Source organism: Salmo salar, unplaced genomic scaffold (genome assembly GCF_905237065.1).
Source record: "Salmo salar unplaced genomic scaffold, Ssal_v3.1, whole genome shotgun sequence".
Classification (NCBI taxonomy): Eukaryota; Metazoa; Chordata; class Actinopteri; order Salmoniformes; family Salmonidae; genus Salmo; species Salmo salar.
The window spans coordinates 61,438-75,827 of record NW_025548859.1 but is presented as its reverse complement, the minus strand read 5'-3'; the positions used below and the strand labels follow the sequence as shown (position 1 = coordinate 75,827).

Genomic DNA, 14,390 nt, shown 5'->3' with positions numbered 1-14,390 from the left:
CATTTAGCAGACTCTCTTATCCAGAGAGACTTACAGTAGGGAGTCATTTAGCAGACTCTCTTATCCAGAGAGACTTACAGTAGGGAGTCATTTAGCAGACTCTCTCATCCAGACAGACTTACAGTAGGGAGTCATTTAGCAGACTCTCTCATCCAGACAGACTTACAGTTAGTGTATTCATCTTCAGATCGCTAGGTGGGACAACCAGATACTGTATCTCAGTCATAGTAAGTATATTTTCAAAATCACACACACAAACACTCCTTACATTTCTCTGGGAGCCACCTCAGGTCTGTTCATTCTGTGTCCTTCCTGGATCATCCTGTAGAACGCTGAACCCACCTGCATACCAGGGTACGGACTGCTGCCTACACACACACACACACACACACACACACACACACACACACACACACACACACACACACACACACACACAAAGACAACAGACAAAGACACACAAACACACAGTTAGTATATTCCCCAAACATGTGTGCGTGTGTGTCTTCATGCCGTTGTGTGTGTGAGTATATATACTGTATCCAAGGTGACCATAGTTACCATGTGACCAGACATCACTGTCCAAGGTGACTATAGTTACCATGTGACCAGACATCACTCTCCAAGGTGACTATAGTTACCATGTGACCAGACATCACTGTCCAAGGTGACTATAGTTACCATGTGACCAGACATCACTGTCCAAGGTGACTATAGTTACCATGTGACCAGACATCACTCTCCAAGGTGACTATAGTTATGTACTGTACATTACCTAAAGAGAATATTTCCCAGAGCAGGATACCGTATGACCAGACATCACTCTCCAAGGTGACTATAGTTATGTACTGTACATTACCTAAAGAGAATATTTCCCAGAGCAGGATACCGTATGACCAGACATCACTCTCCAAGGTGACTATAGTTATGTACTGTACATTACCTAAAGAGAATATTTCCCAGAGCAGGATACCGTATGACCAGACATCACTCTCCAAGGTGTAAACACCGTCAAAGATACTCTCTGGAGACATCCACTTCACTGGGAGACGGGCCTGGAACACACAGGAAACGCATCATCAGGGGGAGACAACACCCACAGGAAACGCATCATCAGGGGGAGACAACACACACAGGAAATGCATCATCAGGGGGAAACAGCACACACAGGAAACACATCATCAGGGTGAAACAGAAAGTGGCTATTAGTTTTAAAGTGATAGTTTAGAAATGTTTCCTTACCTTGACAGTCATTGTCCAGAGACTACTCTCAAGATAAGGAAACATATGTAAAATGTCTGAACTATCCCTCTGAGATTCCTTTGTGTTACAATGCTTGCTTTTTACTTGTTGTTCTTTAATGGTAAAACCTGAGCAGCCTTCTTGTATTTCACACTCGTTCTATAACAAAAATACTCACACACACACACTTACATTGCCTCTGAGGACGTAGTTAGAGTCTGTGGTGATGTCTCGGGCCAGTCCGAAGTCACAGATCTTGGCTACTCTCCCCTGAGTCAGCAGAATGTTCCTGGCTGCTAGGTCTCTGTGGATACACTACACACACACACACACACACACACACACACACACACACACACACACACACACACACACACACACAGAGGCACATTTAGTAAAGAATCAACCATATACAGAAATAAATACATAGAAGACAGAAACACAGACAGCAGCTGGCTCTAACTCAGTGGAGACCTGTCATTCAGGGCAGAGCCCCACTTGTTTAGCTACAAAATACAAAAATAAACAAATAAAAAAAGTTGCCTGTTTCTCATTTTATTCCGTGTCACATATCAGTTTGCAAACAATGTAAAAAAATAAATAAACAAATCCTTTAGTTAATAAAGCTGCATACAAACATGGTCTCTTTCTTGGCAGAATTCATGCCAACGGAAGCCATACCAAAATAAAAATAAAAAACATAGAAAATTATGTATTTTTCGTCTCTGTGTATTTCATCATTTTCCTTCATCTCTCCAGAGGCTGAATGTAACTCACAGGAGAAAGCGTCCGAGTGAGCGAAACAGCGCCCCTCTGTCTCTCTATGTGTAGGCAATCTATCTGATGCTGTGTGGTCAAAAAGAGTATGACAATGTTGCTGCCCGTAGCATTGAAAGCAAGGGAAGCCAGCGAACATTTGGCCTCCCTTTCATAAAAAAAGTATAAAATAATAGTCAATCAGCGTTGAGCTAAACTGAACGAGCTCAACTGTGATTGGTCCTGGCACACCAAAAAAAAAGTTTCAAGGGAAGCCAGCTTGGATTTGGCTTCACTCCTATCAGATCACATTGAGAGCTTACTTCATTGACAGAAAAACTTGAATTGTTTCATCTCGTGTTGTTGTCCTCTGGTGGATAGCTAGTGTAAATTGTCCCTTTCCTAAATTAGACATGGATGGAGATGGGGATTTGGACTTGTGGTTTTACTTAATTCTCCATACTGGCTAATGATTATAACGGTGATTCTGATCCAACCATTAATTCATACATTGTTGTGCTCCTGGCCTGAGAGGATGGAAGTTCAACATGTAGCTAGATGTAGAAGGCTAATGTTAACTAGCTAACGTTGTCCATGAATGGAAGTTAGGCTAACGAGCATTTTAGACATGTAGTTTAGGACAACAAACAAGAAAAGTGTGTACTGTATGACAGAGTTATAGACCGTGTACCATGCTGTAGGTCATGTAACTGTTTCCTACAGTGAGGGAAAAAAGTATTTGATCCCCTGCTGATTTTGTACGTTTGCCCACTGACAAATTTTCAATGCCCTGGCTGAGGGAAGGAGGTTCTCACCCAAGATTTGACGGTACATGGCCCCGTCCATCGTCCCTTTGATGCGGTGAATTTGTCCTGTCCCCTTAGCAGAAAAACACCCCCAAAGCATAATGTTTCCACCTCCATGTTTGACGGTGAGGATGGTATTCTTGGTGTCATAGGCAGCATTCCTCCTCCTCCAAACAAGTCGGGTTGAGTTGATGCCAAAGTGCTCCATTTTGGTCTCATCTGACCACAACACTTTCACCCAGTTGTCCTCTGAATCATTCAGATGTTCATTGGCAAACTTCAGACGGGCATGTATATGTGCTTTCTTGAGCAGGTGGACCTTGCGGGCGCTGCAGGATTTCAGTCCTTCACAGCGTAGTGTGTTACCAATTGTTTTCTTGGTGATTATGGTCCCAGCTGCCTTGAGATCATTGATAAGATCCTCCCGTGTAGTTCTGGGCTGATTCCTCACCGTTCTCATGATCATTGCAACCCCACGAGGTGAGATCTTGCATGGAGCCCCAGGCCGAGGGAGATTGACAGTTCTTTTGTGTTTCTTCCATTTGCGGATAATCGCACCAACTGTTGTCACCTTCTCACCAAGCTGCTTGGCGATGGTCTTGTAGCCCATTCCAGCCTTGTGTAGGTCTACAATCTTGTCCCTGATCCTTGGAGAGCTCTTTGGTCTTGACCATGGTGGAGAGTTTGGAATCTGATTGATTGATTGCTTCTGTGGACAGGTGTCTTTTATACAGGTAATAAACTGAGATTAGGAGCACGCCCTTTAAGAGTGTGCTCCTAATCTCAGCTCGTTACCTGTATAAAAGACACCTGGGAGCCAGAAATCTTTCTGATTGAGAGGGGGTCAAATACTTATTTCCCTCATTAAAATACAAATAATTTTATAACATTTTTGACATGCATTTTTCTGGATTTTTTTGTTGTTATTCTGTCTCTCACTGTTCAAATAAACCTACCATTAAAATTATAGACTGATCATTTCTTTGTCAGTGGGCAAATGTGCAAAATCAGCAGGGGATCAAATACTTTTTTCCCTCACTGTACATGTAATATGTTTTGTGGATTTAACCGGACAGATGTTGCTTTCCAGTTTTGTGATGAAACAAAGGAGTGGTTGAATTTATTCTGACACTGTCTTCTTATTGACTCGCCCCTTAGGACTATATATCACAGTGTCAAGGCATATGAACTAACAGGTTGTAGAGCAAACAAAACAGGCTACAACAAAACATGCTAACATGGGCTCAGTATTACCAATGACAAGGGAGAGCGTGTTAGCATGTTAGCGTGTTAGCATGTTTTGTTGTAACCTCTGTATGCTTCTCTCTCTTCATTATTCATGATTCATTCGTAGTTTTTCTTAATCAAGGTATTATCAGGATTAATTTAGAAGTGTTCAGAAACATGTTCTTTTCTTACCTCAATAGAAAATGTCACAAGACATTATTCACCATTCAGTTCTGGTTGGGAAAAACAGAACCCAAACAGAACCCAAGGAGTTTGTAGAGTTACGCTTGATGTAGTCATAGCATGCAAGGAAGATGGGACCAAATACTAAAACTTTTCACTACTTTCATCTCATTCATCTACAGATTCACATACTTTTTTTCCCACAAAGAAATGGAATGTCGGATCAATTTGCTCAATAAAGAAATTAAAAACTCCAATTGTTTTTGTGTAATGTGTTTAATGAGGTTGACTGTATCTATTGTTAGGACAGATGAAGATCTGATCACATGTCTAGGTCAAACAGAAAAGGCTGAAGGGGCACAGACTTTATCTCAGCACTGTAGATTTCTATAGACAAACTATAAACCACTTTTCAACTGTGTCTGTGTGTGTGTGTGTGTGTGTGTGTGTGTGTGTGTGTGTGTGTGTGTGTGTGTGTGTGTGTGTGTATGTGTGTGTGTATGTGTGTATGTGTGTGTGTATGTGTGTGTGTGTGTATGTGTGTGTATGTGTGTGTGTGTGTGTGTGTGTTCCTCAGAACCTTACATTCTTAGAGGTGATGTACTCCATGCCCTTAGCCACCTGGTAGGAGAAGCTCAGTAGATCCTCTGTGTCCACAGACAACTCATCTATACTCAGACATCCCTTATCATCTAGAGAGAGAGAGAGACAGAGAGGGAGAGTGGGAGGGAGAGAGGGGGGAGAGAAAGGAGAGGGGGTGAGAGAGGGGAGATAGAGAGAGAGAGAGGAAGAGGAAGAGAGAGAGGGGAAGAGAGAGAGGGGAGAGGGAGAGAGCGAGAGAGAGAGGGAGAGAGGAAGAGAGGGAGCGAGAGGAAGAGAGGGAGCGAGAGGAAGAGAGAGGGGAGAGAGAGAAGGGGGGAGAGAGAGGGTAGGAGAGAAAGGGGGAGAGGGTAGGAGAGAAAGAGGGAGAGGGTAGGAGAGAGAGGGGGGGAGAGGGGGAGAAAGATATTTAGCCCATATTGTCAGCGATATGTGTTTAAAAATATGAAATGTTTCTGGATGAATCCACATAAGGCTTTGATTAAACCAAGTAGTGCAGGGAATCATGTGAGAGGACTACACTATGGATTTATACAGGATTATGGTGCATGGTGGGAAATGTAGTTTTACCTGACTGGGAGGACGTTCTGTCTGTCTCAGACGGGCGCATAGGCATGTAACTGCTACCGTTCCCATCTCTAAACACACACACACACACACACACACACACACACACACACACACACACACACACACACACACACACACACGGATGCAGACAGACACACACACACTCACACATGCAGACACACAAATGCACACATGCAGACACACACACACACACACACACACATGCAGACACACACACACGCATGCAGACACACACACACGCATGCACACACACACACACATGCATGCAGACAGACACACACACACACATGCAGACACACACACATGCATGCAGACACACACATGCATGCAGCCCACACACACACACACACACACACACACACACACACACACACACACACACACACACACACACACACACGCATGCAGACACACACACACACACATGCATGTAGACACACACACACACACACACACACACACACACACACATACACACACACATACACACACACACACACACACACACGCAGACACACACCCAAATGCATAAAGAGAGAGAAATGAAACACAGACATATTATAATGAGTAAAGTACAACACACACACATACACATTCACAAACACCACACACACCACAGACACCACCCACACCTTAGACACACACACACACACACACACACACACACACACACACACACACACACACACACACACACACACACACCACACACCACACCACACACACACACCACACACACACACAGACCTCTGTGGTTCTGGGGGGTTGTTGATGTTGCGGTAGTACCCATCAGCAGCCTGGGCGCTGAAGAACGTCTCTCTCTTCCTACGCAGGAAGTTGAGCAGATCTCCATAGCAACAGTACTCTGTGATCACCAGCGTCGGCCCTGACAGGAAGTAAATGATCTGGCTAAGAGTTCAGACAGCAGGACGGGACCACAAACTGTCATACAACTCCTTCCACCAGAACACATTCATATAAACTCTAAACTTTGAAGTTTATAAAGAAAGCTCCAATTGATTATTGATTATGAAGCAAATTAAGTGAGTAGATGCCTAATTTCCTGGACTCAGAACAAATTTATGTTCAATGTGGACTAAATTCAGAGACTCTGTTCATTGAAAGTGCTTTCCAATGAGTCCAGAAATAGGCTTAATCTGGATCTGGTAAAACATCCCTTTAATCTGGATCTGGTAAAACATCCCTTTAATCTGGATCTGGTAAAACATCCCTTTAATCTGGTTCTGGTAAAACATCCCTTTAATCTGGATCTGGTAAAACATCCCTTTAATCTGGTTCTGGTAAAACATCCCTTTAATCTGGTTCTGGTAAAACATCCCTTTAATCTGGTTCTGGTAAAACATCCCTTTAATTTGGATCTGGTAAAACATCCCTTTAATCTGGATCTGGTAAAACATCCCTTTAATCTGGATCTGGTAAAACATCCCTTTAATCTGGATCTGGTAAAACATCCCTTAATGGAAATCTCTTACTTAATACTCAACTGGAAAATATGGAGTTATTTTAGGATATCTTGGAGGACCCGTCAGTATGACTACTGTGGACCCTCTGACCTTTGCCATAGAGTCGATGACCTCTCACCTCCCACAGTGCAAGCTCCCAGCAGGTTGACAATGTTGACGTGGTTGCCTAGGTAACTGAGAACCTTCAACTCCGACATCAGAGCCTCCTTCTCGGTGGAGTGGGCGCTCGCTGCGGTGACATCATCGTTACATCGTTGCAATGACATCATCTTAATGACGTCATCATAGCTTTAAAAATGATGAAGAAGAAGATGCAAAGGACACACACACACACACACACACACACACACACACACACACACACACACACACACACACACACACACACACACACACACACACACACACACACACACACACACACACAGCTACTCACGTTTGAGCATCTTGACAGCAACGGTCATGACGGAGTCAGCAGAACAGAGTCCATAGGCTGTAGCTCTCACCACCTTACCAAAGGCCCCTGAACCCAGGGTCTTACCTAAACAGACACACATTTCACCACCTTACCAAAGGCCCCTGAACCCAGGGTCTTACCTAAACAGACACACATTTAAACTCCTTACCAAAGGCCCCTGAACCCAGGGTCTTACCTAAACAGACACACATTTCACCACCTTACCAAAGGCCCCTGAACCCAGGGTCTTACCTAAACAGACACACATTTAAACTCCTTACCAAAGGCCCCTGAACCCAGGGTCTTACCTAAACAGACACACATTTCAGCTGGTTTAAATCTCCCTGACACTACAGCAGCTGGATGACTTGTAGCGAGTGCTTCTGTGTGTGTGTCAGTATTTGGGGGTTATACAGTAATAACATAACTTTTTGCGGTAACTAGTCATTTGAGTAATTATATTACAGTTACTGATCAAAGATAAGTTGTCGTTACTTCGTCACTTTCGTTATCATTCCCTTTCTATTACAGCTGATGATATCAATATTTACACCCCTCCCACCCACCTTCCCCTCTCACCAAGTTCCTGTTTACACACACTAGTACTAACAGCTTTAGTGAGGGACATGAAACACGGCAGAAGAGACTAAAACCCTGAGTTTCTCAGTGTGGAAGTAACTCCCATTACTTTGATCTGGTGGAACATGAATATAACTGGAACATGTAAACTGTCCAGGAGGGAAACAACTCTCCACTGCTACAATCACAACCTCCAATCTCTTGAAGCACCTACTAAAGAAACAAGACAAGACTCGTAGCGAAAACCCCCAGAGGCCCGACCACTGAAGATGACTGTAGGTCTACCTCATCAAAACAACCAAGGCTTGATTTGAATCGTTCAGGAGGACAGGCTGTATTCCAACGAGAGACTAACCTGTTTATAGATGGGTATGTAGTATTTTGTCTTTGTATTTATTAAGGATCCCCATTAGCTGCTGCCAAGGCAGAGGTATGTAATAGAGGTATGTAATAGAGGTATGTAGTAGAGGTATGTAGTAGAGGTATGTAGTAGATGTATGTAGTAGAGGATTGTAATAGAGGCATGTAGTAGAGGTATGTAGTAGAGGTATGTAGTAGAGGTATGTAGTAGAGGTATGTAGTAGAGGTACGCAGTAGAGGTATGTAGTAGAGGTATGTAGTAGAGGTATGTAGTAGAGGTATGTGGTAGAGCTACGTAATAGATGTATGTAATGGAGGTATGTAATAGAGGTATGTAGTAGAGGTATGTAGTAGAGGTATGTAGTAGAGGATTGTAATAGAGGTATGTAGTAGAGGTATGTAATAGAGGTATGTAATAGAGGTATGTAGTAGAGGTATGTAGTAGAGGTATGTAATAGAGGTATGTAATAGAGGTATGCAGTAGAGGTATGTAGTAGAGGTATGTAGTAGAGGTATGTAGTAGAGCTACGTAATAGATGTATGTAATGGAGGTATGTAATAGAGGTATGTAGTAGAGGTATGTAGTAGAGGTATGTAGTAGAGGTATGTAGTAGAGGTATGTAATAGAGGTATGTAGTAGAGGTATGTAGTATAGGTATGTAGTAGAGGTATGTAATAGAGGTATGTAGTAGAGGTACGCAGTAGAGGTATGTAGTAGAGGTATGTAGTAGAGGTATGTGGTAGAGCTACGTAATAGATGTATGTAATAGAGGTATGTAATAGAGGTATGTAGTAGAGGTATGTAGTAGAGGTATGTAGTAGAGGTATGTAGTAGAGGTATGTAGTAGAGGTATGTAGTAGAGGTATGTAGTAGAGGTATGTAGTAGAGGCAGCTGAGGACGGCTCATAATAATGGCTCAAATGGAACAAATGGAAGCCATGTGTTTGGTGTATTTGATACCATTCAACAAATACTGCTCCAGCCACAACTACGAGCTCCAGCCATAACTACGAGCTCCAGCCACAACTACGAGCTCCAGCCACAACTACTAGCTCCAGCCATAACTACGAGCTCCAGCCACAACTACGAGCTCCAGCCACAACTACGAGCTCCAGCCATAACGACGAGCTCCAGCCATAACGACGAGCTCCAGCCATAACTACGAGCTCCAGCCATAACTACGAGCTCCAGCCATAACTACGAGCCCCAGCCATAACTACGAGCCCCAGCCATAACTACGAGCTCCAGCCATAACTACGAGCTCCAGCCATAACTACTAGCTCCAGCCATAACTACGAGCTCCAGCCATAACTACGAGCCCCAGCCATAACTTTGAGCCCCAGCCATAACTACGAGCTCCAGCCATAACTACGAGCTCCAGCCATAACTACGAGCTCCAGCCAGAACTACGAGCTCCAGCCAGAACTACGAGCTCCAGCCAGAACTACGAGCTCCAGCCATAACTACGAGCTCCAGCCATAACTACTAGCTCCAGCCATAATTACGAGCTCCAGCCATAACTACGAGCTCCAGCCATAACTACTAGCTCCAGCCATAACTACTAGCTCCAGCCATAACTACGAGCTCCAGCCATAACTACTAGCTCCAGCCATAACTACGACGCTCCAGCCATAACTACGACGAGCTCCAGCCATAACTACGACGAGCTCCAGCCATAACTACGACGAGCTCCAGCCATAACTACGACGAGCTCCAGCCATAACTACGACGAGCTCCAGCCATAACTACGAGCTCCAGCCATAACTACGAGCTCCAGCCATAACTACGAGCTCCAGCCATAACTATGAGCTCCAGCCATAACTACGACGAGCTCCAGCCATAACTACTAGCTCCAGCCATAACTACGAGCTCCAGCCATAACTACGAGCTCCAGCCATAACTACGAGCTCCAGCCATAACTACGAGCTCCAGCCATAACTATGAGCCTGTCCTCCCCAATTAAGGTGCCACCAACCTCCTGTGAGTAGATTGTGCGTCTGTCATTATTAAGCTACTTGTGTTGGTTTATAGGCCTATGTAATATAGGTAATATACTATTTAAAAAATACTGTGTACCTACCCCAACACTGGTGTGTGTGTGTGTGTGTGTGTGTGTGTGTGTGTGTGTGTGTGTGTGTGTGTGTGTGTGTTGCTGTGTGTGTGTGTGTCTGTGTCTGCTTGCATGGTTGCGTGCCTGTGTGTGTTTTCATGCTCGTGTGTGTCTGTGTGTGTGTGTGTGTGTGTGTGTGTGTGTGTCTGCTTGCATGGTTGCGTGCCTGTGTGTGTTTTCATGCTCGTGTGTGTGTGTGTGTGTGTGTGTGTGTGTGTGTGTGTGTGTGTGTGTGTGTGTGTGTGTGTGTGTGTGTGTGTGTCGTACCAAAGCGTAGTTTCTGCCGGGGAAATTCCCACTTGGGGTCGTAGGGCAGCTGGGTGGGGTCGATGTAGATGTAGTTGTTGCCGTGGATACTGTCAATCACCTTCCACTGGATCTGGAACTTGGGCTTCTGTTGCGGCAGGGGGTCAATGATCAATACATTTAATAACCTGATGAAGTCAGGGATAATCAACAAGGGGATTTGTCTTCTTTCGATACCGGAACTAACTTTCCACCGAGTTGCAATATTTTCCAGAGAACGCATAGAAACCCGAGTTGATTATAACCCTTTCATACCATGGCTATATACCATGACTATAATTTAACACATAATTTGCAGGTTGAAATGTTTTCATCAACATAAACTGAAGTAGCTAGCAAGCTTACTAGATAGCTAACGTTACAGTAGTTGCCGTGGTAACCAAACAAACAGACCTGTTCGTTTAGCTAACCAAAACATCAGTCTTAATTTGCTTTTATGAAAATCAAATTAAAACAATACCAATACTGTTTTCAATTCGACTTTTGTTTTAAAAAGCAGCATGTAACTATACAACATGTAATTATGAACTTGCCATTGAATTCTACCGTGCTGATATACCGTGTGTTATAGGGAAATAATGCACGCTCTAGAATTAACTTCAGAAACGAGTATTTAACAAAACCATGGTATAATCACATATAATCTGGAATTTGGGTTTCTGTTGGGGGGGGGTCAATATTGATATTGATCAATAATAAATACATTAGAGAACATGATTAAAATATAGTACATATACCAAAAATATGGTGTTAAATATGAGGGGATCAATAATATGAATACCAGCCATTCAGTTAGCCAGTCTGCCAGTCAGTCAGTCAGTCAGTCAGCCAGTCAGTCAGTCAGTTAGCCAGTCAGCCAGTCAATCAGTTAGCCAGTCAGTCAATCAATTAGCCAGCCAGCCAGTCAGTCAGCCAGCCAGTCAACCAGCCAGTCAGTTAGCCAGCCAGTCAACCAGCCAGTCAGTTAGCCAGTCGGTCAGTCAGTCAGTCAGCCAGTCAGCCAGCCAGCCAGTCAGCCAGTCAGTCAGTCTGTCTATAACAGGGTATAGTACCTGAAGGTATTTGTAGAGGAGAACCACCAGTATGATACTCAGTATTACAGCTGTAACAACCACACCAGTCAGTCAGTCAGTCAGTCAGTCAGCCAGTCAGTCAGTCAGTCAGTCAGTCAGTCAGTCAGTCAGTCAGTCAGTCAGTCAGTCAGTCAGTCTATAACAGGGTATAGTACCTGAAGGTATTTGTAGAGGAGAACCACCAGTATGATACTCAGTATTACAGCTGTAACAACCACACCAGTCAGTCAGTCAGTCAGTCAGTCAGTCAGTCAGTCAGCCAGTCAGTCAGTCTATAACAGGGTATAGTACCTGAAGGTATTTGTAGAGGAGAACCACCAGTATGATACTCAGTATTACAGCTGTAACAACCACACCAGTCAGTCAGTTAGCCAGTCAGTCAGTCAGTCAGCCAGCCAGTCAGTCAGTCAGTCAGTCAGTCAGTCAGTCAGTCAGTCAGTCTATAACAGGGTATAGTACCTGAAGGTATTTGTAGAGGAGAACCACCAGTATGATACTCAGTATTACAGCTGTAACAACCAGACCAGTCAGTCAGTCAGTCAGTCAGTCAGTCAGTCAGTCAGTCAGTCAGTCAGTCAGTCAGTCAGCCAGTCAGTCAGCCAGTCAGTCAGTCTATAACAGGGTATAGTACCTGAAGGTATTTGTAGAGGAGAACCACCAGTATGATACTCAGTATTACAGCTGTAACAACCACACCAGTCAGTCAGTTAGCCAGTCAGTCAGTCAGTCAGACAGTCAGTCAGTCAGTCAGTCAGTCTATAACAGGGTATAGTACCTGAAGGTATTTGTAGAGGAGAACCACCAGTATGATACTCAGTATTACAGCTGTAACAACCACACCAGTCAGTCAGTCAGTCAGCCAGTCAGTCAGTCAGTCAGTCAGTCAGTCAGTCAGTCAGTCAGTCAGTCTATAACAGGGTATAGTACCTGAAGGTATTTGTAGAGGAGAACCACCAGTATGATACTCAGTATTACAGCTGTAACAACCACACCAGTCAGTCAGTCAGCCAGTCAGTCAGTCAGTCAGTCAGCCAGTCAGTCAGTCTATAACAGGGTATAGTACCTGAAGGTATTTGTAGAGGAGAACCACCAGTATGATACTCAGTATTACAGCTGTAACAACCACACCAGTCAGTCAGTCAGTCAGCCAGTCAGTCAGTCAGTCAGTCAGTCAGTCAGTCAGTCAGTCAGTCAGTCAGTCTATAACAGGGTATAGTACCTGAAGGTATTTGTAGAGGAGAACCACCAGTATGATACTCAGTATTACAGCTGTAACAACCACACCAGTCAGTCAGTCAGTCAGCCAGCCAGTCAGTCAGTCAGTCAGTCAGTCAGTCAGTCAGTCAGTCAGTCAGTCAGTCAGTCTATAACAGGGTATAGTACCTGAAGGTATTTGTAGAGGAGAACCACCAGTATGATACTCAGTATTACAGCTGTAACAACCACACCAGTCAGTCAGTCAGCCAGTCAGTCAGTCAGTCAGTCAGTCTATAACAGGGTATAGTACCTGAAGGTATTTGTAGAGGAGAACCACCAGTATGATACTCAGTATTACAGCTGTAACAACCACACCAGTCAGTCAGTCAGTCAGTCAGCCAGTCAGTCAGTCAGTCAGTCAGTCAGTCAGTCAGTCAGTCAGTCAGTCAGTCTATAACAGGGTATAGTACCTGAAGGTATTTGTAGAGGAGAACCACCAGTATGATACTCAGTATTACAGCTGTAACAACCACACCAGTCAGTCAGGCCAGTCAGTCAGTCAGTCAGCCAGTCAGTCAGTCAGTCAGTCAGTCAGTCAGTCAGTCAGTCTCTATAACAGGGTATAGTACCTGAAGGTATTTGTAGAGGAGAACCACCAGTATGATACTCAGTATTACAGCTGTAACAACCACACCAGTCAGTCAGTCAGTCAGTCAGTCAGCCAGTCAGTCAGTCAGTCAGTCAGCCAGTCAGTCAGTCTATAACAGGGTATAGTACCTGAAGGTATTTGTAGAGGAGAACCACCAGTATGATACTCAGTATTACAGCTGTAACAACCACACCAGTCAGTCAGTCAGTCAGTCAGCCAGTCAGTCAGTCAGTCAGTCAGTCAGTCAGTCAGTCAGTCTATAACAGGGTATAGTACCTGAAGGTATTTGTAGAGGAGAACCACCAGTATGATACTCAGTATTACAGCTGTAACAACCACACCAGTCAGTCAGTCAGCCAGTCAGTCAGTCAGTCAGCCAGTCAGTCAGTCAGTCAGTCAGCCAGTCAGTCAGTCTATAACAGGGTATAGTACCTGAAGGTATTTGTAGAGGAGAACCACCAGTATGATACTCAGTATTACAGCTGTAACAACCACACCAGTCAGTCAGTCAGCCAGTCAGTCAGTCAGTCAGTCAGTCAGTCAGTCAGTCAGTCAGTCAGTCTATAACAGGGTATAGTACCTGAAGGTATTTGTAGAGGAGAACCACCAGTATGATACTCAGTATTACAGCTGTAACAACCACACCAGTCAGTCAGTCAGCCAGTCAGTCAGTCAGCCAGTCAGTCAGTCAGTCAGTCAGTCAGTCAGTCAGTCAGTCAGTCAGTCAGTCAGTCAGTCAGTCTATAACAGGGTATAGTACCTGAAGGTA

At 44.2% G+C, this 14,390-nt stretch overlaps 1 protein-coding gene across 1 annotated transcript in view; it reads right to left on the bottom strand.

The window, feature by feature from the left end:
- LOC106593736 (mast/stem cell growth factor receptor kita) overlaps positions 1 to 14,390 on the bottom strand; it is a 50,559-nt gene that overhangs the window by 5,786 nt on the left and 30,383 nt on the right. The window contains exons 11-19 of the mRNA XM_045712794.1: positions 10,664 to 10,790; positions 7,326 to 7,430; positions 7,008 to 7,118; positions 6,153 to 6,291; positions 5,385 to 5,452; positions 4,800 to 4,906; positions 1,435 to 1,557; positions 944 to 1,055; positions 269 to 368 (exon numbers count right to left, since the gene is read on the bottom strand). Of these exons, the coding sequence (XP_045568750.1) occupies positions 269 to 368; positions 944 to 1,055; positions 1,435 to 1,557; positions 4,800 to 4,906; positions 5,385 to 5,452; positions 6,153 to 6,291; positions 7,008 to 7,118; positions 7,326 to 7,430; positions 10,664 to 10,790 (992 nt within the window). The remainder of the gene's footprint in view (positions 1 to 268; positions 369 to 943; positions 1,056 to 1,434; positions 1,558 to 4,799; positions 4,907 to 5,384; positions 5,453 to 6,152; positions 6,292 to 7,007; positions 7,119 to 7,325; positions 7,431 to 10,663; positions 10,791 to 14,390) is intronic.